Genomic DNA, 25,871 nt, shown 5'->3' with positions numbered 1-25,871 from the left:
CGTTGTTCCACCGAAACTTTTTGTAGCCAAAAATGCAGGTTCGGCAACACCAAAACCTCCCGTGAATTTGTGTCGCTTTCGCCGAACTGGCTCAGTCGGGAAAAACCCGCGACAAAAATCAAATCAAAACATTTTGTTGGACAGTTTCCATTTTTTAGCTCACTGTGTTTTCAAAAAAAGTACAAACTGCAGAAACGCTCAAACCGGAAACGAACCGTTTCCTTTGACCTGACACACATTTTTTCCCCCCAACTTGGATTTGCCCCACATTTCAAGAACGTTTGTTTTCGGTTCGACCCGGAACAATTTTTTCCCTCCGGAATTGACAGTGAACCGAAAAATCCGTTATTGCCCCAGCTCTCCCTTCTAGACACACTCACCGGTGAGTTACACACTAGCCAACCTTCTGGCTTTCCTTCAGCTCCGTAGCTGGCTCCCTCTGCACGTCGTCTTCTAATCCAGGAACCCCCAACCAAGACTTCCCCAGAGCCCCAGAGATAACATGAGTATCTCAGGACAAGCTGACATCGCAGGAGGAGAAAGAAGTAAACCGCTCTTCCAGTAAATATTACAGATCTCGCCACGCCGCATCCTGCGACAGTGCATACAAAACACTGGCCATACGCTGGACTCTTTCTTTCTTTATTTTTCCCTTAAAAAAAAAATTTCGATATTCCTAAGGAAAAGTCACAAAGGACCAGACCCCTCGCCCCCCGTCCCCCCGCCGCTCCTGCCAGGATCTGAAGTTTGGCTTCAAAGGAAAAGGGTTGATTTGAAAGTTCCCTGGATTCTGCCATCAGAACCCACATACTGGAGTGAAGCTGGAGGCCAGGGGACCGAGGCCCTGCACCACTGTGCAACCATTTGCACCAGTGCAAAGCGGGAGTGAAACGCTGCTACTCTGACTCGATAGCGTTTGACTTTGCACTGGTGTAAATGATGGTGCAAGGCGTGGAAATCTCTCCTTGCCAAACATTTAAAATTCCATTTACAATGGGGACCAGCCATGCCCCTCCCTTGGTAAATCACAATGGAACGGTCTGTTGCGCCAGGCACCCGCCTCAAAGAACGTTCAGTCACAGGCGGCCTGTGATTGGCTGAGCATCCCCTGTGTGTCTTAGGGTATTCAGTCAGCGCTGGGTTGAGACCATTCACAAAACCCAGGGAGGGGGTTGAGCAGCAGGATTGGGAGAACGGGGCCGTTGGTGTCACCCCATGATATTCCCTTGTGTCAATGACCCTCCCATACTAGAATTCGGATTAAAAACTCCACACCGTGCGCCTGATCTCTGGGAAGTCTGGCCTAGAGGATGAACTTGTCCACTGGGACAGAACCAGAACCCTGGCTTGGGCCTGTCCCTGCTCCCAGGCGGGTTCCTCCACCTGGGTTTTGATCCCCGTGACGGCGCCGTGTCCCCAGACCATGTCTCCCCTAAGGGACCAGGACAGGCACAGCTGGGAGCCTCCGGCTCAGCACCGAGAATGCCCCTGGTCCAGTCTCTCCTGGGCCCCAGCCTCCCTGCGCTTTGTGGATCGCGCTGAGTACGCTTGAGACGCAACCGTTACCCATCAGCCTGCAGCCTGTCCCCCAGGGGCAGGGACCTCGGGCATTCGTGGTGGGGCCACGGCTCAGCCTGGGGATCATAGAATCAGAGAATAGCAGGGTTGGAAGGGACCTCAGGAGGTATCTAGTCCCACCCCCTGCTCAAAGCAGGACCAACCCCAACTAAATCATCCCAGCCAAGGCTCTGTCAAGCCCTGGGATGTTTCACGGACACCTCCCCCCTTTCAGCACCCACCTCCCCTCCCCTTCCCCATCGCCCGGCACCCACCTCCATCCTCCTTCCCTGTCGCCCGGCACCCACCTCCATCCTCTTCCCTGTCACCCGGCACCCACCTCCCCTCCCTTCCCCGTCGCCCGGCACCCACCTCCCCTCCCTTCCCTTCCCTGTCGCCCGGCACCCACCTCCCCTCCCCTTCCCCATCACCCACCTCCCCTCCCTTCCCCTTCACCCACCTCCATCCTCCTTCCCCGTCGCCCGGCACCCACCTCCCCTCCCTTCCCCGTTGCCCGGCACCCACCTCCCCTCCCCTTCCCCATCACCCACCTCCCCTCCCCTTCCCCATCACCCGGCACCCACCTCCCCTCCCTTCCCCGTCTCCCCTCCCCTTCCCCGTCGCCCGGCACCCACCTCCCCTCCCTTCCCCGTCGCGTGGCACCCACCTCCATCCTCCTTCCCCGTCGCCCGGCACCCACCTCCCCTCCCTTCCCCGTCGCCCGGCACCCACCTCCCCTCCCCTTCCCCATCACCCGGCACCCACCTCCCCTCCCTTCCCCGTCTCCCCTCCCCTTCCCCGTCGCCCGGCACCCACCTCCCCTCCCTTCCCCGTCGCGTGGCACCCACCTCCATCCTCCTTCCCCATCGCCCGGCACCCACCTCCATCCTCCTTCCCTGTCGCCCGGCACCCACCTCCATCCTCTTCCCTGTCACCTGGCACCCACCTCCCCTCCCTTCCCCGTCGCCCGGCACCCACCTCCCCTCCCTTCCCTTCCCTGTCGCCCGGCACCCACCTCCCCTCCCCTTCCCCATCACCCACCTCCCCTCCCTTCCCCTTCACCCACCTCCATCCTCCTTCCCCGTTGCCCGGCACCCACCTCCCCTGCCTTCCCCGTCGCCCGGCACCCACCTCCCCTCCCCTTCCCCATCATCCGGCACCCACCTCCCCTCCCTTCCCCGTCGCCCACCTCCATCCTCCTTCCCCATCGCCCGGCACCCACCTCCCCTCCCCTTCCCCGTCTCCCCTCCCCTTCCCCGTCGCCTGGCACCCACCTCCCCTCCCTTCCCCGTCGCGTGGCACCCACCTCCATCCTCCTTCCCCGTCGCCCGGCACCCACCTCCATCCTCCTTCCCCGTCGCCTGGTACCTACCTCCATCCTCCTTCCCCATCGCTCGGCACCCACCTCCCCTCCCCTTCCCCATCACCCACCTCCCCTCCCTTCCCCTTCGCCCGGCAGCCACTCCCTTGCCATTTGTGATGATAGAAAATCTCGGTGGCTCACCTGGAAGATTGTAGTTCATATAACGTTTAGCTTTTAACATCATTCAAGGGGGGGAGCCAGCCCCGTGCCCATCCCTCCCTCCCCAGGGCAGAGCTCTAAGGGCTCATGGGGCAGGCAGCTCCGAGTGAAATCCGCACTCTGCTCACTTCCCCCCTCCCTGGAATGCCGGGGCATTGCTCTGCCCCCCCCCCCGGTGTTCGCTACACAGAGTTCCTTCCACAATCCGCAGCCGGATCCAGACCCATCCTGGGTCCCGGCTGCCGTGTGGCGCTGTGGTCAGGAGCCATCGTCAGCCAAGCTCTTCGGGCCAGGCGGGATCGGCTGCGCCTGCCCTGTTCACAGTCTGTATTGGCTTAATATTGCAGCCAGGAATCTCACAGCGCTTTACAATGGTCAGTATCGTTATCCCCCATTTTACAGATGGGGAAACTGAGGCACAGAGTGGTGAAGTGACTAAGCTGAGGTCACCTAGTGGAAGAGCCAGGCACAGAACCCCAAAGTCCTGATTCCTAGTCCCTGCCCTGCTCTAACCGTGAGACAGCACTCCCCTTCCTAGACCTGGGGAGAGAAGCTGGGAGTCCTGGCTCCTTGCCCCTCCAGCTCTAACCACTAGATCGCCACTGCTTTCCCAGAGCCAGCACTAGCCGCCAGGATTCCTGGCTCCCAACAGAACCCAGATCCCCTTCCTGTCACCACTCGACCCCTCCCCCACAGCCTCCTAAAGAACCCAGGGGTCCTGCCTCCCAGCCCTGTGCCCTAACCACTAAACCACGCTGCTTCTGTATGGCCCATTGTCATGACGACCTAGAGCGGTGCCCTGGCTCCACCCAACCTGTGCCCGTTCCGAGGGCGGCCAGGTTCCCTTGCCATGAGCCCTGGGGCACCTGCCCCCCGCCTCTATCCGCCCTGCCCCTCCTCCCCTGACTCCCCCCTGGGCCCATGCGGCAGCTCTAGCTTCACTCCAGCACGAGGAACTCCAGGAGTTTAACTGTACAGGGCTTTACAGAACAAAGCAAACAGGATCAGCCACACAATGGCCAGACATAAACGGGCCCGAGCGCCGGGCCCGCCCCCTGGTGTCACCCGCTCTCCGACGAGGTGTGGGGAGCGGTGGAAGGAGACTTCCGCCGGCGCGTGGGCGTCCACGAGGACCTCTCGGAGCTGTTGGAGATGGGGCAGAACCTGGGGGCGCAGCGCTTGGCCAGCTCTCGCTGCTGCTGGCTTATGGCTTGGCTGATGAGTCCGGGCAGGGCGTGCAGGCTGAGGCCCAGCGAGTCGATCTTGCTCTCCAGGGTGTTGATGCGTTTCTCCAGGTCCTCGTTGCGCTCTTGGAGCTCGGAGATCATGTCGTACATGACGTTCTGGGTCTGCCAGAGAGAAGGGGCGAGGCCAGGCGCTCAGACCCGACGCCATCTCAGCAGGCAGCCGCAGGGCTCCTGGCCTCGCAGCTCCCAAGGCCCTAGCCATTAAGGGCTCCTGATACCCATCCCCAAGGGCTAGGGCTCAGAGCCAGGGGACAGTGACATACTAAAGTGATTATTCCACCAAGGCTACACAGCGAGAGCCAGTGGAGAACTGGGAATAGCACCCAGGAGCCCTGACTCCCAGTCCCCTGCTCTAACCACTAGACTCCACTTCCCTCCCATAGCCAGGGATAGAACCCAGGAGCCCTGACTCCCAGCCCACCCCCATCCACTCTAATACAGCAGAGCCCACTTCCCTCCCATAGCCGGGATAGAACCCAGCAATCCTGATTCCCAGTCCCCTGCTCTAACCACTAGACCCTTTCCCTCTCCCATAACCCAGACCTCACTCCCCTCCCGGAGCTGGGAATAGAACCCAGGATTCCTGCCTACCAGCCCCCGGCTTGAACCACTAGCTCCTGCTCCCCTCCCAGAGCCAGGAACAGAACCCAAGAGTCCTGGCTCCCAGCCCCCTGCTCTAACCACTAGAGGAGGAGTGGGCAAACTACGACCCGGGGGCCACATCCGGCCCTTCATACATTTTAATCCAGCCCTTGAGCTCCTGCCGGGGAGCGGGGTCGGGGGCTTGCCCTGCTCCACACGTGCTGTGGCTCTGTGTGGCTCCCGGAAGCTGTGGCATGTCCCCCCTCTGGCTCCTATGCGCAGGGGCAGCCAAGGAGCTCCGCACGCTGCCCCGCCCCAAGTGCCACCCTGGCAGCTCCTATCGGCCAGGAACCACGGCCAACGGGAGCTGCAGGGGCAGCGCCTGCAGACGGGACAAGGTGCAGAGCCGCCTGGCCACGCCTCCGTGTAGGAGCTGGAGGGGGGACATGCCGCTGCTTCCGGGAGCTGCTTGAGGTAAGCGCCACCCGGAGCCTGCCTCGCGACCCCCTTCTGTGCCCCAATCACCTGCCCCAGCCCTGATCCCCCTCCTGCCCTCCAAACCCCTCAGTCGCAGCCTGGAGCACCCTCCTGCACCTCCAACCCCTCATCCCCAGCCCCACCCCAGAGCCCGCACCCCCAGCCGGAGCCCTCACCCCCCCCCCGCACCCCAACCCCCAATTTCGTGAGCATTCAGGGCCTGCCATGAATTTCCATACCCAGATGTGGCCCTCGGGCCAAAAAGTTTGCCCAGCCCTGCACTAGAGCCCAGCCCAGGTGCAGCACCCTGTGCTGAGGCCGGCCGTCTCCCGGTAGCTCACCTTTGCCAAATCCACCAGGGTGTTTGCCTGGTCATTCAGTTTCCGTTGCTCCATTTTCACACTCCTCAATCTAGAGCGAAAGAAGCGACACTGGGTCAGTGGCCCCCGTCCGGCAGCCGGAGACCGGGGCCTGGGGCGGCCCTTCCCGAGGACATGCACAGCGTTCCAGAGCCCGGCTGGCTGGCTCCAACGCACAGACATGCAGCTGTCGAATGAGGCGGCCCCTGTGGAATCGCAGGGCAGGGGGCCGATCCCCTTGCTCCTGGCACGCTTTTCGAGCCCTGAGCCGCCACGCCCTGCCGGAGAACAAATCTCTCCCTGAGACGGCAACGCCCCAGCTCCCTCCAGGAGCCGGTGCCAGGTCGGCAATCCGCCTTTGCGGGCACTTGGGAGCAAGGAGGCACCTTGGTGTCTGAGGCCCCGTGGGGCTCGGGTGAGTAAAGGGGGCTCCGGCCTCACTGGAGAGCACCCACACAACAACCAGACGGTGGCGCTATAGAGAACCACTACCATGCAGAGAGGCCTGGAAATGGGACTGAGATGCCCTGCAGACAGTGAATTTGGATGCAGAGGAGATGGGGCCGACTGGGGGATGCAACAAACGTCCCTTTGGGGCGGGGGCGGGGCCTGGGCTGGGCGGTTGAAAAGTGACCTCGGGGTGGCGCTGGGCTGATGCGGAGTGGGGAAGCCTTCGTATGAATGAGAGTCACCGGAGATGTCACAGCTTAGAAGGGCTTTCTCCACAGGCACTGTCCCCCCCTCCCCCCCGCTGCAGTCACTCCTGGCCTGGCTGCTGCCCAGACCCCCCCCCACACACCCTGTTCTGCAATTAACTCCCAGGGCAGCCCTCCCTCCCCTGCTCCTGGGCTGGGAAGCCTTGCATTCAACCCCTTGGGAAGGCACAGACGCAAAAGGATGGAGGCATCTCTGCCCCACTCTCTCTGCTGCCCCCATCAGCAGCTCCCTCCCTGTGCCCTAAATTGGCCTCCGCTCAGCCGCCCTGGGCAGTTCCCATCTCACTGCCTCAATCCCTCCTCTGCCGTGCCCTGAAATGCCATCCAAGGCTACGAGGGGGGAATTCGGGAGCCCTGCGAGTTCTAAGAGGTTCTAGATCATGTGTTCCAAGCCTGCCCCCTAGATCCAGCTGCCCCGGGCTATAGGATCCAGCCCTGCCTTTTCTAGCGTCAGGGTGGCAAAGAGCGACGGGGACACACGGAGCTCCGTTCACAACGAGCCCCTTGCTGGGATGCTGAGGCTAACGTGGGTGTCACTCCCCTGCCAGCTTGCCCGAGAGCAGGATCTGGCCCGCGCTCGCTCTGGGGACGTCTCCGCTGCCATCAGAGGGGTGATTGCAGCTCAGCCGAGCAGCCCCGCGCTAGTTTGAATGTGGCTAAAAATAGCCGTGAAGATGAGGCCACGCAGCCCCTGGGACGGGCTGGCTCTGTGAGGACAGACCCGGAGTCCCAGGCAGGCTGCCCGGCCCATGCTGCTGTGGCCTCACGGCTATTTTTCGCCGGGCGTAGATTGAAGCTAGTGCGGGTCTCCCTACCTGAGCGGCCGTCAGCCTCTGGCTGCAGCGGAGACACACCAAGTGACTCAAGCCCCCGGCAGGGAGAGAAGCCCTGGTAAGCTGCTACATGGCTGCTAGCCATGGTGTTCAGGCTGCTGAATGGATCAATGAGGGGGAGTCAGTTCGGCCGATGCCCCCCACCCCTGGGCAATGGACAGAACGTGGATTCACAGGGTAGATTTGGGGGTGTTTGAATGGCCAAAATGTTCCGTTTCAACAAAACCATGCACAACACAAGGCCACATTCGAGAGACTGGCAGCTCCACGGAGGCGACTTACTTCTGAGCTCTGGAGGGATCGGGCAAAACAAAGACAAAACACAGCACGTTTTAATAACCCGACAGACAACACGCACGGTCACGCCAGCCGGTGCCCTCCCCTGCCCCGCCCTGCTCCCCCCCAGAGCCCCGCGCCCCTTCACACACAAAGGCCCAGCCTGCTTGCACAGATCTGGAAACTGACAAAGCCAATTGCATTTAGCGCCTTGTCCCACTGGGGGGAAAAGTCTCCCCAGGTTCCTCTGCCCATTTCCCCAGGGCTTCGATCCCGGACTGTGGTGACTGCCCTTTAAAATTCCTCCTGTGCTGTGGGCTGAGGTCCGGGCTCCACCGCTGAGGTCACGGTGCTAGAGATTTCGAGAGGACAGAGCTGTATTTCTGGGGGGCGGGTGGAGAGTGAAACCCAGAACGTGTTGGTGAAATGAACCCGGGGGCAGGGAAAGGAACTCAGGAAAAGAACGGACGCTGATCAGCCAGGGGACTGGCGAGGAAGGACCCAGGCACCAGGAGTGGAAATGCTGCAACACTCACAAAATCTCCAGCTTCGCTCTTTCCCAGCCGAAGAGGCTTAGCAGGGGGCCAGGCGACTCCAGGCCTCCTGGGGTTCGTCCAGCCACATGGTTGCTTTGGGGTGACTCTCTGGAAAGGCAATCGGGTCACCCCCACTTTCTAGTGCTCTGGGGCCTTGTGGGAATAGCTCGCCAGGCCAGGGGTCTCAGGATTTCTGATGCCAAAGGGTGAGTCACTGGAACAGGACGGGGAGCGCTCGGAGCTCAAACCAGCCCGCCTGCCATGGCTATCTGTGGGAAAGACCATCTGCCAGCTGCCTTTGTGCCGGGACATCTGGTGCCAGTATCCAGCGTTATAGGGTGGAGACAGGGCACTCACCGCTGCCGTTACTATAAGGGGCTCTCTAGGTGCTTTATGCACAGTAACTGTTTAAACATGAGGCTTAGACAAGACTCACCCCTGTGTACAGCTGGGGAAAGAGAAGCACAGAGGGGGAAGGGACATGCCCAAGGCCACCCAGAGAATCTTTGGCAGAGCTGGGAAGAGAACCCAGGAGTCCTGCCACGTGGGGGGTGCCCCCAGCAAAATTTGAAGTGGTACGCACCATCAGTCTCCGTGGCTCCCTCCCCGGGGCAGGCCCCTGTGCCTCGCCCACGCCGACGGGCAGGGTCACTCCCAAGCCCTGAGAAGGGGGACAGGCTGCTGGTAGCAGGGTGGCCCAGGCAGGCCCCCAGCGGGGAGCCCTGGTGCATTCGGGTTTGGCCCCACTGCCCCACGACAGAGGGCTGGCGGGGCCAAACCTAAGTGGGCAGCGTGGCCGTCAGCGCTGCTGCTCCTCCCCCTGCCAAGGGAACGCCCCGGGCACAGCAGCCTAAACGCTCGGCTTGGCCAGAGACACCGTGAGCACAGCTGGGCTGCTGGCGGGGGGGGGGGGGGGGGGGAGGGGGGCCGTGCAGACACCAGCGATGGGTGGGGAGGGGAAAACTTCCTGGAGCAACAACTGCGGGCCAGACCTGCAGCTACTGGGGACTGCTGGTTGCAGTCGATTTATACCAGCTGAGTCTCCAGCTTTGGGGTCGCGCCTCGGGTGAAGGGGCGGGGGGGGAGGGGGGGGTTTGCTCCATCCACCCAAGTGCAGAGTGGCTGGGAAGTGCCGAAGAGTCTGCCAATCTCTCTCTTACACACACACACACACACACACACACACACACACACACACACACACACACACACAGAATAGCAGGGTTGGAAGGGACCTCAGGAGGTCATCTAGTCCAACCCCCTGCTCAAAGCAGGACCAATCCCCAGACAGATTTTTGCCCCAGATCCCTTCCCTCCCCTCCCCTCAAGTCCATGTGGGGTGGGTAAAACCCCAGGCCCCTCTTCCCTGAAATAGCTCCCTCTTGGTGCCTGGGCTTTGGTCCATCCATGCATCCCCATACACATCCCTCCCTCCCTCCCTCCATCCACATATACACCCATCCGTCCCTATACGCACCCATCCATCCGTCCCTCCACCCACCCAGCTCTTCCCAACGGTTTCCCTTTCGTTCAGTGTCGTGTTCCAGGTACATCCCGAATTCCCCCTCCCCCATCTCTGTGCAGCACGGGGGCCTTTGTGGGTGTGTTGCGGGGGAGGGGGACACGCGAGGTGCGTCACGATGGGGAAACAATGAAAAAAAGCCAAGCCAGTCTGCAGACCCAGCGACGTGCCCGACGTCGGGGTTTCATTCCCCCTCGCCCCTGCCAAAGAGAACAGACAGACCAACCGACCGACCCTGAGCGAGGGTTGAAGGGGTTTGTTTTTCAGAGCCGGAGTTTCAAAACTGGCCACCCAGGCGGGGGCGGGGGGCAAATCCCGTGCAAGCGTGTGCCCAGCCCATGGGCACCCAGACCCATGGGGACCCGCTCACATGGGGCACCTGGGCTCATGGGACCCGCTCTGAGTTCCTGCAGGCTGGATTTCCACCTACTGCCCTTCGAACGCCCTGTTTGCTCCCCATGCTCAGGTGGGTGAGAACTGAGCGTGGGCCCACAGTGCCCTGGGAGATGGAGCCCTCTATCCACACAGCAGGGACGCCAGGGGCAGCCACAGGCGCGCTGCCTCTGTCTTACGCTGCTCGGTTCTCTCAGCCCCGATGGAGACGATAGAGCCAGGGATGACACCGCGGCACTCCCTGGCTGCACCGCGCTGGCCCTAGCACTGCGCTCCTATGCTGGGGCTGGGGCTGGGGCTGGGGCTGGGGCTGGTTATTTAAAGGGCCCCTGCAGCCTGCATGCCCGATTCAGTAGGCCGGGCATGTTCTCCTGGAGCACTGGGCCTGGCACCCGGACTCTCCAGGCATTCCTGGGCACTAAAGGCTGCCTGGGTCCAGTGGGAACTTTGCACCCAACCGCAGGGGAACAAGCAGCACTAGCCAACGATAACACAGAGCCCCTGGCAACACCAGGGCAGAGCCCTGCCCAGGAGGATGGAAGCCGGTGGGCGCCAAGGGGCTGCTGGCAGGTTGGGGCTGCAATAGCAAGACAAGGCAAAGAGGGACCCTTTTGCCCGGCACCACGCCGGTGTCCTTGCTGCCGTCAGTCCGCGGAGCCCCTCCAGCTCCGGGAAAGCGAGTCGGCGCCTGTTCTGCTCTCTGCGTCGCTGGCGGAGTTCTGACGGCGGCCCGTCACGATGGCGCCGGGGCAGGGAGAGCACAGATGGCTCCTCTTACCGTGTCGGGGCCCCGTGACAGCAAAGCGTATAAGCACATGCTGCAGTGACTTGATGAATAGGGGCCTGGATGTGGGCACCACTGAAAGCTCGATTCAATGCACTGCTCGGGAGTCCACAGGCCCAGAGAGGATAAATCTGGTACCCTGTGGGGTAGTTTGCAGAGCGTCATCTTGGCTGTCATTGGGCTTTGAAGTGCTTTAGCGCTCCACAGCACGAAGGGGCAATCTGGACTCATCCGTGAGATTTCTAGAGGACCCAAAGGCTCGCAAATGAGTCCTGGGGGAACTATTCTAAGCTGAATTCCCCTTGAGTCAGGAGGGAGCGAGAGATTTTTATGGTGAAAAACTGAGATCCTAAGTTTGGCGATTGGAGTCGTTTTAAATGGAGCTGACGGAAAACCAAAAAAAAAAAAAATTGGTGGACAATGTTTAGAAATTGTTTTCTCCCTTTTTTGGGTCAAAAATCTCAAAATTTGAAAAGTTTCAGCCAGTCGGTTGGAAAAACAGGAGGGAAAAAAGGCAATTTGTAGGAATCTGTCAAAATTGCTGAAAATTTGACAAAATTGAAATGTTAACCATATTTGCCCCCATTTTTTCCTCAAAATTGAGATTAAATTTTCCATCAAAATTCAAAAGCTGGACAAGATTTTTTTGCTGAAATTTGAAAATTTCAACTTCCTGCAAAGTTGGTTGAAAAATGGAAATAAAGCAATTGGCAAACATTGTACTGTGTTTTCTTTTGGGTCAAAAATGTTGACCAAATTGCATGGGAAAGTTTTGGAATTTTGACATGAAATTTTGTCATGTCAAATTTTGACATAATTTTTTGGGGGGCAAAATTTGAAATTTTGATTAAATTTGATGTTAAAATTTGAAACCACAAGAAATTATTTTTCTCATTTTCTCAACACGATTTAAAAAAAAACCCTCAAAATTTCAACCTTTTTCATCCACATTTTGGAATGTTAAAAATGTGAATTGGCTTGTTTTCACTCCTGCCTCCCATCCCCTTCACTCCCCCAACCTCACGGCCTGGAAACTCCAGCGGGTACCAAATATGAAGCAGGTAAAGGTGTTGGACTTACTGATGGATGGCTTGGAGGAACTTACGCTGGTGTTTCCGAACTTTGGCATGATCGATCTTCTTCACCAGCTTGGTGTGTTTGTAGATGAGCCAAGTTTCCCTGAGTACGTTGGCAGCAGCATTTTTCACCTGGGGGAAACAGGAATAAATACGGTAGTCAACGGGCTGAGTAGATTGGGCATTGAGCATGTTTTGAGCCAACTTGCAGGGGGAAATTCACCCTGGGCGGGGCGGCTAACACAAAGCCTACATGCCACATAAAACTCCCTTCAGCCCCACCCCTGGGAATCCCAGAATCCTGTGTTTTCCAGGGCTGAATTTCACACACACCCCCGCCCCCCGAACGCGATGGCTGGGATTTGCGGGGCGGAAGGAGATCGGGGCAATGGGGGAAGGAACAGGCTTGGGGAGCGGGAGAGATTTCTTACCCGCTTCGTTAACTGTGTGTCCATCATAAAATTGTGCACGTGTTTTTCAGCTTTGGTGAGTTCCAGCTTCCGGGCCACCACAGCGACAACCAGGGCCGTACACCCAGCGCCCTGGGACCGAAATAAGAAGGGGCGCGGGTAAGGGAAAGCAGAACTTGGGCTACCAGGAGAGAGGCTGATAGGACCAGTGGGAGGCCAGACGTGTGCCTGCAAGGGAGCTGGAGAAGAGATGCCAGCACCCAGCTAGATTTTTCATAGGCGCACCGGGTGGTGATCACACTGAAACCCAAAACGTTTGCAGGGACCCTGGGAACACGCCATGGGAGCCTGCACTGTTCATGGCAGCAGGGAGTGAGCAATGGGGTATTTCACCCTCACTAGGAGACCATCTCTGTCTCTGTCTAGTGGCTCGTCTTTCTAAGAGGATAAGAGCCTACTACAGCTGCCAGCTAAGGGAGTCACCTGTTTAGCTCAAGCCATAGAGGTATATGCTTTTTTTGTGCTGTAGGTTGCAGGTTCAAACTCCAAGCAGGGGTGGTTAGAAAAGCAGAAATATGGCCTCTATGTCTGCAGAGCTGGTTTTCGGCTCAGCTCTCTCTATGCAGCCGGGATGCCCCCTTGGGCTTACCATGATTCCAGTGAGCAGGCACACCCCCTTCCCGCAATAGGTGTGCGGCACCATGTCGCCATAGCCGATGGAGAGAAACGTGATTGAAATTAACCACATCGCTCCCAGGAAATTGCTGGTCACTTCCTGTTTGTCGTGATACCTGCCGAGGGGCAATGAAACACAGGTCAAGGGTTATCCGGCCCCTCCGGCCCCCGGCACCAGTGCCAACGCACACCCCGACACGAGCATTTCAGAGTCGCTCATCAGATCTTAATCCAACACGGGCCACAGCTTGGGGCTGTCACAGGGCTCTTCATCGGGCCAAGAGGGCTTCTGTCTGATTGCAAAAGACCAGGACAGAATCTCTGCTCCACGACAACCCTACAACTCCGTATTTGGACTGGCAGCTCCCTCAGGGCAGGGGCTGGCCACTGCTTTGGGTCTGTGCAGCGCCTAGCGTAACAGGGCTCCTCCTCCTGGCTGGGCCTTAGGCACGACCGTAACACACACGGTTTATAAGAATAAAGCCAGTGGTGTAAAAGTAGTGCACAAGGGAGCGGAGCCCGGCTCATAATCCCCACCCTGCTGAGATTTATAGTTCTTGCGCTGCCTAGGCTCTGCTCCTGGCCGCCCGGACGCCAGGCTGTCTGGGGTTTCCCCGTGGAGCTGAGGAGGGGTGCGTCCGTCAAGCTGCGATCTGAGCTAGGGACCCCCTGGCACGCCCTCTCTGTGCGCGGCTGCTTCGCCGCTGTCGGGTTCCCTCTACTGTCTCTGCAGGCAATGGGGTGATGACACTCCGCCCTTATTGCTGCGATTGTCCAGGGAGCCAAAGGAGCGAGGGCTCTGATCCCACGGGCAGTCCATGACGCCTTTACATAGCCCAGCCTACAGCCTTTGCCAAAGTGTTTCACAAACACAAATGAATCCGTCCTCCCCAACCCTGGGGGACAGGAGTGTGTCAGGAGCCCCGCGTTGGACAAGGAAACTGAGGCACGGAGAGGTAATTTACCCCTGGGCAGAGGGACAGCACGGTGACTCTTCTGGTGGTGATTCCTCCTGCGCTGGCCCCTCTGCCCAGAGGTTCATTTCACTCTCATTGACTTGTCCAGAGGACACTGGCGACAGAACACCGGCCTCCTGGCTCCCAGCCCAATGCCTTGGCCACTAGGCCTTGCCTCTCTTTCCACGCAGTTCCATGGCGATGGCTGGACATCGCAGCGCTAGCGAATCAGGGCTTTGCATCGGAATCCCCTGCTTCAAGCCTGTGAGTGGGGTTCAAAATTCCACCCGGGGCTGCGGGGGGGGCCTCCCCTGGTCTCAGAGCCGCACGCGGGGTCAGATTTCAGAGGTCTCAGCTCAGGGGAGATGGAATCTGTTTAAAAACCCGGCGCCTCTTTGAAAAGAGAAACATCTGCAGCCATCACATCACGTCAAGGGGGGCGAAGTGTTTTCAGTGCGACGGAGGCATTTTGCCAAGAAACCTCCACTGGGGCCTGGAATGGGAAAGGCGAGCGGGGGACGCTGCCTGGAGCTATACAGGGTTCTCCTGCCTGGCCTTGGCACCCGCCTGGGATCGGGGTGTGAAATAGCTGCTAGTGGTCTGGGCAGCTGACCTAGCGGCCCAGAGAGTCCTCACACGACCCTGACACTGCACCCTACTGAGCTCTGCATCGCCTCTCCCCACTGCCTGCTCTCGGCACGTGTCCTGCTCCTGGACAGAGACAAGCCAAGAGCTTCTCCAACAGCATCCTGCTGTTGTCTAGCTTGCCACTGGCTTTGGTGCTGGTCTGATCTAAGGACTAGGTTGACCTAAGGACTTTTCCCTGCTCCTGTGAAGGGTGCAGATCCGGCGGGCTGGACTCCCCAGTGGCTATGTCAGCAGTACACAGTGGGATGAAAGCAGCTGGCAAAGGCCAGTGGAGGATGCTCCTGTGCAGGGGAATGATCTGCCAGGGAAGGTGACGCCCCAACCCCTGACACAGGGGGAGCATACCGGGAGACCGGATGGGGGTGGTGATGCAAGGACTGACCTGATCCTCCACAGGGGTCAGTTTAGAGCTGCCCCCCTACAGCTCCAGCTTGCGCTGGGGCCAGGTGGCTCAGCATCAGGAAGCTATAATCGTCTCCCTGAGGTATCGCCCCCCCTTAACTGAGCTGAGATTGACCCCAGAGAGCCCAGCGGGCACAGACAGAGCAGCTGGGCTACAGTGCTGGTCAGGATAGTTTGGAGCGATGAGATCTGTGAATGAGCATTCTCTCTCGATGTCATGGTGTGAGTGTGACACACGACTGCTCTCGCACACGTGTGCATGCCAAGCCACCCACCCACCCAGAGGCCTGATTCTCCACTGCAACCACACTCACTGCTATAAACGGCTGCACAAGACTCCTTCCCAGGGGCTCTCTCTTTCTCTGTCACTCACACATGCGGGTCCATCCCCTGGTCCTGCCTCAGCCAGAATTCCCACTCAGGTTATTAGAAGCTCTGATTGCTTAAGGCTCGCACGGTTGCGTGCGCCGGTATGTGAGACAGAGACAGGGTGCGTGTGCATGTGCACACACACGGATGTGTTCATTTACACGCACTCACCACCCATGGCCTGTGTTAGACACGAGGTCGGAGCGGATGATCACAGTGGTCTCACCTGGCCTTAGACTCTAGGGATTGGATCTGTTTAAAAGAAGGATGCTTTCGGAAAATTTCCCTGCAAACTTTAGATGGCACGAAAGAGCCATTCGGTGTCAATGTGACACACTCTGGCTACTGACGAGACTTTAGCACTATGGGAAATGCAAACAATGCTTCAAACAGAACCATCCGGGGGTTTGAGTTTTAAAACATGACAATCGGCACTAATGTCAGACAAAGAGGGGGCAGCTAAGGTCTTCCGCTGACTTGAGCTTCTCTTTGGAGGTGGCTGGAGCTGTGGTTTTGCATTAATAGCTGGCTGCTTCCTGATAAGGTTTGCTGGTGGGGTTCAGGCTGGTCACTGGGAATGGCCGCTCACCTCCCTCCATTTGTTGAAATTTCACTTGTAAGTGGCTGGTAGTGGCTGCTCTGCTCAGGAGTCCTGGCCCAGATTCTAGGCACAACAAAACTGTAGTAATTTCTCTGATGTCAGCTGGGGGTGCTCTGGGTTTAGACTCACGTCACTGAGATCAGAATTTGGCCCAGCGTAATTAAAAGGAAACAGAAGCCGCCCAAAATGCAACTCGACAGTTCAAATGTCAGATACGTACAGAGCCAGGCAATTCAAAAGGACGGCTCTGAGAGCAGAGCAAAATCCTCCCCGGGAAACCTGAAACATGACTCAATGCAGCCCGGGTTTGGGGAAAGTTACACGGCTCCTTCCCGCAAAGCTGGGGCGGAGTTATGCCTTTCAAAAGCCACGTGGGTAGAACTTTGAAACCGAAACTCAATTTCAAACCCTTGAAAACTCAAACCAATGAATACATCAGAGGGATAAATACCGGGGAGGGAGGGGAGTTATTTAAGTTAAGCACCAATGTGGACACAAGAAAAAAATGGAGATAAACTGGCCATCAAGTAGTTGAGGTTTGAAATTAGATGAAGGTTTCTAACCATCAAAGGAGTGAAGTTCTGGAGCAGTGGAGGCAAAAAATCTAATTGGCCTCAAGACTGAGCTTTATAAATGTATGGCGGGATGGTAGGATGGGACTGCCTACAAGGGCGTGTAGCTGATCAGCGACTGCTAGCAGCAAATATCTCCAAGAGTCGGTGATGGGACACTAGCTGGGGAGGGCTCTGAGTTACTACAGAGAATTCTTTCCCAGGTGTCTGGCTGGTGGGTCTTGACCCACATGCTCAGGGCCTAACTGATCCCCCTATATGGGGTTGGGAAGGAACTTCCCCCCGGGGCAGAGACCCTGGAGGTTTTTCGCCTTCCTCTGCAGCACGGGGCAGGGGTCACTTGCAGGTTTAAACCAGTGTAAATGGTGGATTCTCTGTAACTTGAAGTCTTTCAACCGTGATTTGAGGACGTCAGTGACTCAGCCAGAGGTCAGGGGTCTATTACAGCAGTGGGTGGGTGAGGTTCTGGGGCCTGTGATGTGCAGGTCAGACCAGATGATGACGATGGTCCCTTCTGACCTTAACGTCTCTGAGTCTATAATTAGGCACAGCTCTCTAGACTCAGCTCTCTGGCGACATGCAGTACTTTCTAGTGTTACTGTACCCAGTCACTTTCTGTTCCATTCTTCCTGACACTACGTGGTAAATTAAACTACATTTATGCCCACTGCAAGGCCCCTTTAGACCTCCAGACAGGTCTAAAGGGGCCTTGGTCTCAATCTCCGAATTGCTCAGCTAAGATCAAGGCCTTAGCCTTGTGTAGAGGGGTGAATTCCCCCATAAGCACAGCAGATGGGGAAGGGCCTCTTTCCCCTCTTCGTTTGCAGGGTAACAATCCCTCTGCAATTTAACATCGCAAGGCCAAAATCACTCCTGGAACCTGCCCTTTTACCTTGCAGGTGAGTTTGACAGAGGCTATTGTTCAGACATCGACACAGAGTGACCAGCTGTGTTCGCTCAGCCAGCCCGCACTGCAGCTCCCGGGTGTGGCTGACTCGTTGGATGAAGATAAATGGCAACTTAGAGCATCGGTTTACAGACACCCCCCCCTCATGACCATGTGGGGCTCACATTGGGAACAGGAGATCTACACAGTGACTGCAGTGGAACAATCCATCGAGGTGTGAGGGGGGAAGCCGGGTGTGTTAGAAATCAACCTGACGACGTGTGCAGAACACAGATGTGGCATGTAAGTGAGATGCCAGGCACATGTATGACACAGCTGGCCAACCACATGCCTCTGTCATAGGGGACATTCTATTCCAGCATTTGCAGAGGGGGGAGAAACTCGCACCTGATACAACCTCTTAGCGGTTTAGCCATGACATTTTGCGGATGGGTCTGAACCGGGGACAACAGAAATCTGCAGAGGGGGGAGAGCAAAACATCTGAAAGGTGGTATGAAGGTGAAGGAAAGTGCTTCGCGTATTACCTGTGCCCTCTGCGAAGTTCAGTAGAGAATTAAGTCTCCCAAGGACCTTGAGGGATCAATTAATAATAATTCGGCCTTTCTGCATCTTTTCTTCAAGGATCTCAAAGCACGTGAAATTAATTTCACCTCCCAACAGCCCCATCAGGTAGGCAACATCCCCCGTTTTACAGGTGGGGAAACTGAGGCACACAGGTGGGGAAGCCCGGATCAAAGAGTGAGTTGATGGCAATCTGGGAATAGAACCCAGGAGTCCTCAAACTCTAGCCAATCAAAACGGTCAGATACTGAGTCAGCCAATCCACACAAACCAGTTGAAGCTACAGAATTGGGTAGATCTACCTAGCTAAGTTTGTAATCAGGCCGCCCGTCACCATGGTATCTGGGTACCTGAGGTCTCAGGAGAACACACTCTTGTACATAATTTCCTGAGATTCTTGCTTCTGGAAGGAAACGTCACAAGAAGCGGTCATTTCTGGCGGGATTGGCGCTCTTTGCATCCCAGCAGGAAGCATAAAGGCAGCGCAAAACCAAACATTTCAGAGCCACGCGGAGAAAACAGAAACCACGTTCAAATTTGGACAAAGATTCCGAACTTTGGCTTCTCCTCACTTCAGCACCTGAGAGCCACCCACTCGGTATCCGAAGGCTACGAGCCAGCCCTGAGGGGATAGCTACTTTCAAGCCACGGCTGATTTGCTTGGGTTTAAACTAACAACCTAGAGTTTTAAAGCGTTTTGTGAGCCACCAGGTCAAAGCTCTGCAGTGGAGGTGCAGGAAAACCTCCCCCACCACTGATTTCTGTTGCCCTTGGCCCACTAGTTCTCAACTGACTTCCATGAGTCACTTTTGTTGGGGCTGATGTCTTTGGATCGCAATCATTTTTGCCAAAGCTGGAATTGGAGTGGGAGGAAGTGGGGGTGAGAATGGACAGTGGGGTGAAATTCACTCCTGTGCAGAGAGCCAGCACAAGACGTAGACATGACTTAAGCCATGTTTTTAAGGGCTTAAGTGGGACTTAAGTGGTTCATGGGACTCACACAGGCTTCTGCACCAGGCTGAATTTCATCCGTAGTGAAATGAACGTCTTCCCGTCTTTGGCTACTTGAGCCTGGTGTAGAGGAGCCAGTGACCAGAAATAGCACCGGGGACTGGCAGGGTGGCTTTCTCCACCTCAGCAGGGCTCTGAAGCTCTCTCCTGCCCAACTGTATCTCAGCACTGAGAGACAATTCCAGGGCTGTGTTCTTTTGAAACCAGCATCTAATGAGTTAACACCAAATGCTTCTGTCTGAGATGTCCGCCCGGCCTTGAAACCCTGAGCGCAAAATTTCACCGGGGAAAAAAAGTGAACCCAGAAAATGAAGAGGAAAAAAACCCAGGGCTCCCAAGGGAAAAAGAGGCTGGGTAGGGGTGGTAAAAACCCAATCCAAAATAACGGGCATTGAGCAGTGTTGCAGATCTTGCCAGACTTGTCAAAGTTCTGCAGCAGGGCTCCAGAGGCATGCAGGGGAGGGGAAAAGGAGAGAAGAGAATGTAAAACTCAAAACAAAAATAAAGGAAAAAGAATGAGAGAGAGAAAGAGAGAGCCCCAAACCAGTCAGAAATCAGATTCAAGCAACAGGAGACTTGGAATTTAGGATTGCTGCGTTCCTCAGACAGACCCCCCTACCCCATTCAGATCCCTACTGTCAGACATGCCCCGGCCTTCCCAGCCCCTGCCCCACCCCGTCTCATGCATTCGCTCTCAAAAGGGGGTTTTGCAGAAAGGGTCGAGTGAACCTTTGAAAGTTTGGCTTGGAACCTCAGTGGGGAAGGGAACTGCAGCAGTGAAGCACTATGGGAAAAATACTGCTCATCTGTTGGCGGAAAGGAGATGATGTGGTGAAGCATTATGGGTAAAAAAAAAATCCTTGGTGTGACAGGTTCGTCTCCTGTAGGTGCCTGGATCGATGAACGGATGCAGGAGAAGCTGGAATGAAGACACTGAGCTGTTAACTTCACCCTCTCTCCCCAGCTGGCTAACTTGGTGACAGTGGAGTGGGGCTAAGTTAAGACCTTACGTTCTTTTAAAAGAATAATTCCTGAGCTGACCCCCGCTGGAGACAACTGCAGGAGGAAGCAGCCACTGTGAGAGGGCATTACATGACAGCGTTTGCTATGGGGAAAAATTCAGGCCTGGCCAGAGATCCGGCCAAAACCTAGGTACCACTTAAGTCCCGCTTACACCCCTTGGCACAAGTGGGACTTAAGCGGTGCCCAGGCCTCATGCTGAGCCTCTGCCCAGAGATGAAGGTCACCCTTGTGGGGCAAAGGATTCCAGAAGTGCCCACTCACTGACTTGGTTTGAATGTGCCTGAGTCGGTTTCTAAGGGGCCCCCTGCACTACGCACAGCAGGTGAAAACCTGGCCCTAATGCAGAGTCTTCCTCCATCTCTGCCTTTCACCTTCCCTCTAGCCCTCATTCTCCTCCTGATTGCAGGGATCGCTCCTGGGACATTTGACTTGCGCTGCTAAAGATGGAGAAATGCTGAGCAGGAAAAAACACCCCGAGCTGAGAGAAAGGCCTTCGGAGACATTTTAGCCAAATCCTCATTCATTCTATAAATAACGAGGAGTGAATGTTTCCTTTCCAGCTGCTGTTGATTGTCTGGATTCTTTTCCAGGTTTTATTGCTGCATCCACATAGTAAGAAATGGAACCACCTGTGGCTTGACTCGTTTTGCTTTATGGAAACCACAGCCGCAGCCTGTGAACCATAGCTTGAGCGTCATGTAATAAATTGGCACCGTGTGAATGATTTGTAATGAATCATTTATGCAACAAATTTTACCTTTTTTTTTGGGTTCCCTTCCATTTATGACTCAATAGGAGAGCGTGAGATTCTGACCCGTGTTCATCGTTCGTAAATTTCATCTGTGGATCAGCGAGAATGCTTCAGAGAGTCACCTGGTATCCTCTCTGGCCTGTGATTGGACAGCTTGTGTCACTGACCTACGCTTCCCGCCTTGACAGATCTCCCGCTAATTGTTCAACGAATTGTTCACCGGTGCAGAATGTTACCACCTTGTATTGGGAGCCTTGTACACCCCTCCTTTGCCCTAGGGCAGTAATTTCCCACCTTCTTTCATTTGCGGCAGACCCCCTAAAACATTTCGAAGGGAGGGGCAGACCCCTTTGGAAATCTTAGACATAGTCTGCAGAGCCCCAGGGGTGCACAGACCACAGGTAAGGGACTGCACAAGAGATGGATTAATGGTGAACTGAGCCCCTCATTGGGAATTCACTCTTGGCTAATATTCCGCCTTAATGTTCCATTTCACGAGGATCCGGGCTAGTAAAGCCAAAGAGGTCAGACCTTCGGGGAAGGCAAACAGCAAAAGGGCATAGCTCAAAATTTGCTTTGGAATCTGAGTAAGAATTTTTTTTTTCACTAATTTCCTCAGCTCTAATTATTCCTGGACACTTCTCTGGAGCCCATCACCCTAATATCTAGCCTGGACGTGAGGAGCTAGGCAGGGGGTATTGATGAGCTTCAAATTCAATCACTATTGGTGTGAGCGAGGGGAATGTTAGGAATCTGTCAGTAGGATAAATGCTCCATTATATTTTGCATAATAACCACTCAAGGGTTGGTGGAGTAATTGACTATGGAGCACCATAAGTGTGTATGGAGCCTTAAAGGGGCGCAACTGAGGCAGAGAGAGAGAGAGAGAGGAAGTGACTTGCCCTCCGGGTCATATGGCAGGCCAGGGCCAGAGCTGAAAACAGAATCCAGCCATCCTGGCTCCCCCTCCCCCGCTCTACCTGCTAGACTGCCCTGCTCACTCACTGAAACGCCGATTGTGTCCTAGGTGCAATGCACTAAATTCAGCTGCAATGGCATTTCCCTCTGGCACCCTGGTGCAGCCCAAGGTAACGTCACACAACATTACAAGAGAGGCAGCTGACAAGCAGGGCTGGGAGAGGCGGGGGAGAGGGACACTTCTCTGACATGGTGGAACTGGACCCTGAGCAGCCTCCGAGCGGGGCTCAAAAGAGAAAAGGTTACACTGCTCCATTCTCTGCCATGCTTGCTCCTGTCTTCCTCGGGGCCTTCTCCAAAGAGCTGCCAGCCTGTCCCTAGTGAGAAATATAGTTTAGAGACAAGCCACCCAGAGGATCACCTGCATCTTATTTCCAGAATCTGGAACCCCTTGGATCCAGCTCTTCTAGAACCTCTTGGATCCAGAATCTGGAACCCCTTGGATCCAGCTCTTCTAGAACCAATTGGGTCCAGCTCCTTTAGAATCTTGCCCATCCGGGTTTTCTAGAATGCCATCTTTGCAGAATTTGGAACCTTTTTGAACTTCGATCTTCCACTTAGTGATGCTGGAGAGGGATTGCCCGAGGGAGGAGAAAGAGGAAAACGGAGGCTGCAGGGGGGTAGAGAAAGAGGTGAAACGGGACAGGGAAGAGGAGGAGAACAGAAACAGAAGGGATAGAGCAGAGGATGGAGAGGACGACTAGAAGGATTTCCCAGTGGTGGGAGTGAGGTGATTTTTCACCCAAGTTGAATCAGTTCTGTCTGTTTGATAGAAAAAACCCAAGTGAAATGTTGGGGTGAGCGCCCCCGGTTTTCCCAGTGCCCTGCCGGTCAGAGCATCGCCTGGAGTTGCTGTTCACACGCTGGGCTGTTCGAAGCAGTAGGGGAGCAGGGTCATTATCTTGCTGGTGGATGATTGTTTTAATGGCCTTTTGGCCAGGGAGGCCGGGTGGCTCAGTGCGCCTTGCAGCACGGCAGGGCTTTGAGGTTTCCTCTAGGATGCCACGTCAAATCCAGTTGATACACATCCAGGTGGAAGATGGTTGGGACTCAGTCCAGTTCCCCGTGGACAGGCAGCCCTGACTGGCATCAATTAGCCACTTGGTTGGTTGCCTTGGCCCAGAACCCAAGAGTCATGGAGACAACTCCCCTCTGGGTCAGGGCTGAGATGCAGCGGCAGGGCAACGTGGATGGGTCTCTCTCTGCCAAAGCTGGCTCCGCTCTGCTCCGGTCTCCAGGGCTGGCACAGCAGGAGTTTCCACTGGTACCAAACTTGCTTTTGAGAGGCACAGAATAGTAGAGCAGCGCTGCAACCCCCCCCTTTACTAAAGGGAACCCCGGGGTCCGGGAGCCTCCTTAAGGCCTGAGTGGCGCTCACACCCCACTGCTGCTGCTCCTCACTGACACCAGGCTAATAACCAGACACTAATAGCCATTTCGCCTCCGCCATGAGCACAGCTGCTGCAGCTGACCCCACCCTACCCTGTGGTCTCGGTGCTGGCCCCCCTGCGTGGGCAGCTCCAGCGGGACAGGGCTGAGGGAGGGAATTCTCCACCTCCCTGACGCCTCGCACCGGCCCCTCGTTGTTTTCTTTTATCCTGCAAAAAGCATTTTAAATCCAACTTGAGCGACTGGTGAGAGAGGCAGGACTGGCATCCTTCAGGGCCGGGGTCCTCCACCAAGGTGGCACAGCATGGGTGACTGGAGGGCAGATCTCCGCTACGCTGCACCATGTAGGTAATCGCCTCACCTCCATGGGGCGAGAAGGGAGTTCAGTCTGTGGGTCTTTTGGTCCCTGGCCTCAGTGCCAACTCAGGGTTCTCTCACTTAAAAACGTCATCCTGCCCGCTGAGCTCTGACAACTCATCACACCTGCCCGAGCAGTGAAATGCAGCTCAGCAGAGAGGCTGGTGCAGACTGGCATCCAGAACTTCTGGGCTCTATTCCTGGCACTGCCACTGACTCCCTGTGTGGTCTCAGGCAAGTCACTGCCTCGTTCTATGCCTCCGTTTCCCCATCTGTACAATGGGTATGATGCTCACAACCTGTTTCCCAGGGAGGGGTTGTGAGGAGTCACCCACGAGAGTCTGGAAAGCACATTGAGCTCCCTCGGTGGAAGGCACTAGAGAAAGGAACTGGATTGTTGTGTAAACGTGGATTCTCCATGCTGGGTGTCATCTGGATTTTTGCAGTCAGGGCTGGAACCAAACACAGCAACCAAGAATCCCCGTTGCAAATCGGAGCCGATGCAAAGCCCAGCAGAGCTAGGGAATTACCAGCCTCAGAAGGTCTGGAACGGCGTTTGCTGCCCTGTGTTTGTGCCTGCCCTTCCCCGGAGTGGGGAGGGTGCAGGAGTCTATGGTCCTGATGCATATATCGCAGCGACTCCTGCACGGAAGGGGGCGTGGGCCGGTGGACACAGGGCTACCCCCAGCTCAGACGCTCGTTCCAGCGACAGAAGTGGGTTTTCCATTGCGGCAGGAACTCCATCTCCCCAAGTGGCGCTAGCGAATTCAATGGAAGCATCCGTCCACTGACCCAGCCGCGTCTACACCAGGGGCGAGGTCAGCGCTCAGGGGAATGCCGTTTTTCACACCCCCGAGCGACGTTTTAACTGTAGACCAGGCCACAGAGAGGGGCCACCACCGCGGAGGGGAGCTGGGTGAGACGCCTGCGTCCCTTGCGGCTGGCTCTGATGAGAACTGGCTGCCCAGCCCCGGCGCTTAGAGCCCTGTTGGCCCCGGGGCCTGGAGCTTGGCTCCATCTGAGCCAGCGGGCAGAGCGCCTGTGGGGATGCTGCAGTTCCGATCCTAGGGGTACGGCTCTACAGGGCCTGTGATGAAAAACTCCCCCCTGCCCCAAGGCCGGGGACTCTGACGCACAGAAGGATCACGCTGCTGGCGGTGGAGGCCTGGCGATAATGAATGCCGAGGTGAGACCACCCCCAGCGGAGGGGGGCTCCTCCCTCCAGAGCGTGGCTGTTCCTCCCACCTGGCCATGCCAAGGAAAGCAGACTCCTGCCACTAAAGGGTTAACGGCCCAGCTCCTGGCCCGAGGTTGGCAGGGATGGAATGGGAGCCCACGGCAAAGCATGAGGAATCCACGCCTGGAAACGGCAAGCTCTTCCCAAGGGAGAAGTCGAGGGAAGAAGTGGCACTGGATTCCTGGGCGCACCTGGAATGGACTAGCGGGGGGGGGGGGGAGGGAGAATGTCGGAGGCACCTGCCCCCATCACAATGAAATGCAGAGGTTCCAAGTGGAATGGCTCCAGCCTGCTTTCAAGGTTCACGGCCCCTTTGCTACGAACTGGATCCCCGCCTCCCCCGCCTCCGCCCACCCTGCCAGCTGCAGCTAATCTTAAATTCTTGGCAGGCGCAAGGCTCGGCAGTAGGAGGCAGCTCCCCATGCAGGATTGGGGCTAGTGGTTTCTAGGAACGAAGACTCACAGTTTGTCCCTATGAGCAGCATAGCAATTAGAGAGGGAAAACAAGAGCAGATTAATGAGCAGTCCCGGTGCAGAGGAGAAGTGGCAGACAGGAGAGGAGAGGAGAGCAGAGGAGAGGAGAGGAGAGAGCACACGCACACCCCCAGGCACACCGTTCGGGTCCCTTCCGACCTGCAGCTGAAGGAGCACGCGTCGGGCACGAGGCGCCCGCTCCCTTAAATGCCAGAGCTCGGGACCTGCTCCCTGTTTGATGGGATCCGCCCAAGTTAAAGAGGAGGCAAAGGGCCAGATCCCCAGCTGGTATCAATTGGCCCAGCTCTGCTGGAGTCAATGGGATCAGAGCCCCAGCCGGTGTAAATCAACCTGGCCTTGGCCTCTAGGATCCCAGCTCTGCTGATTTCACTGACTCCATTGACTGAGGCTGTGGCCCACGGGTGTGCCTGAGATGGCCGAGGTGGGTTACTGTAATCCCCACCCCCCAGTCACCCTGAGAGCTCTCGGCCTGGGCAGGAGCTTACCCCTGGTTGTAGGGAAAAGAGGGAGCCCTCGGGTGCAGCAGGTGCCCCCTTGCGTCTGGCAGTGGCACCGCGACACGCCAGGCTGGGGGCAAAGAGGCCTGGTGGCGAAGGGGAGACCAGAGGTGGAAGGGGGAGGAGTGGGGAGGACAGGAAGGGAAGCGGG

At 56.6% G+C, this 25,871-nt stretch overlaps 1 protein-coding gene across 2 annotated transcripts in view; it reads right to left on the bottom strand.

Moving 5' to 3' along the window:
• Nucleotides 1–4,140: 4,140 nt before the first annotated feature.
• The window catches only part of KCNN1 (potassium calcium-activated channel subfamily N member 1), a 30,638-nt gene continuing 8,907 nt past the window's right edge, over nt 4,141–25,871 (bottom strand). The window contains exons 4-9 of one of the 2 annotated variants that reach the window (XM_065422157.1): nt 17,808–17,876; nt 12,940–13,081; nt 12,312–12,422; nt 11,885–12,012; nt 5,727–5,796; nt 4,141–4,428 (exon numbers count right to left, since the gene is read on the bottom strand). In XM_065422157.1, the coding sequence (XP_065278229.1) occupies nt 4,141–4,428; nt 5,727–5,796; nt 11,885–12,012; nt 12,312–12,422; nt 12,940–13,081; nt 17,808–17,876 (808 nt within the window). The remainder of the gene's footprint in view (nt 4,429–5,726; nt 5,797–11,884; nt 12,013–12,311; nt 12,423–12,939; nt 13,082–17,807; nt 17,877–25,871) is intronic. The other variant, XM_065422158.1, reaches the window with a different exon arrangement.

The sequence above is a fragment of the Emys orbicularis genome, chromosome 24 (genome assembly GCF_028017835.1).
Source record: "Emys orbicularis isolate rEmyOrb1 chromosome 24, rEmyOrb1.hap1, whole genome shotgun sequence".
In the NCBI taxonomy this organism is placed as follows: Eukaryota; Metazoa; Chordata; order Testudines; family Emydidae; genus Emys; species Emys orbicularis.
The sequence above is the reverse complement of the archived record's forward strand: the minus strand, read 5'-3'. Positions and strand labels throughout refer to the sequence as shown.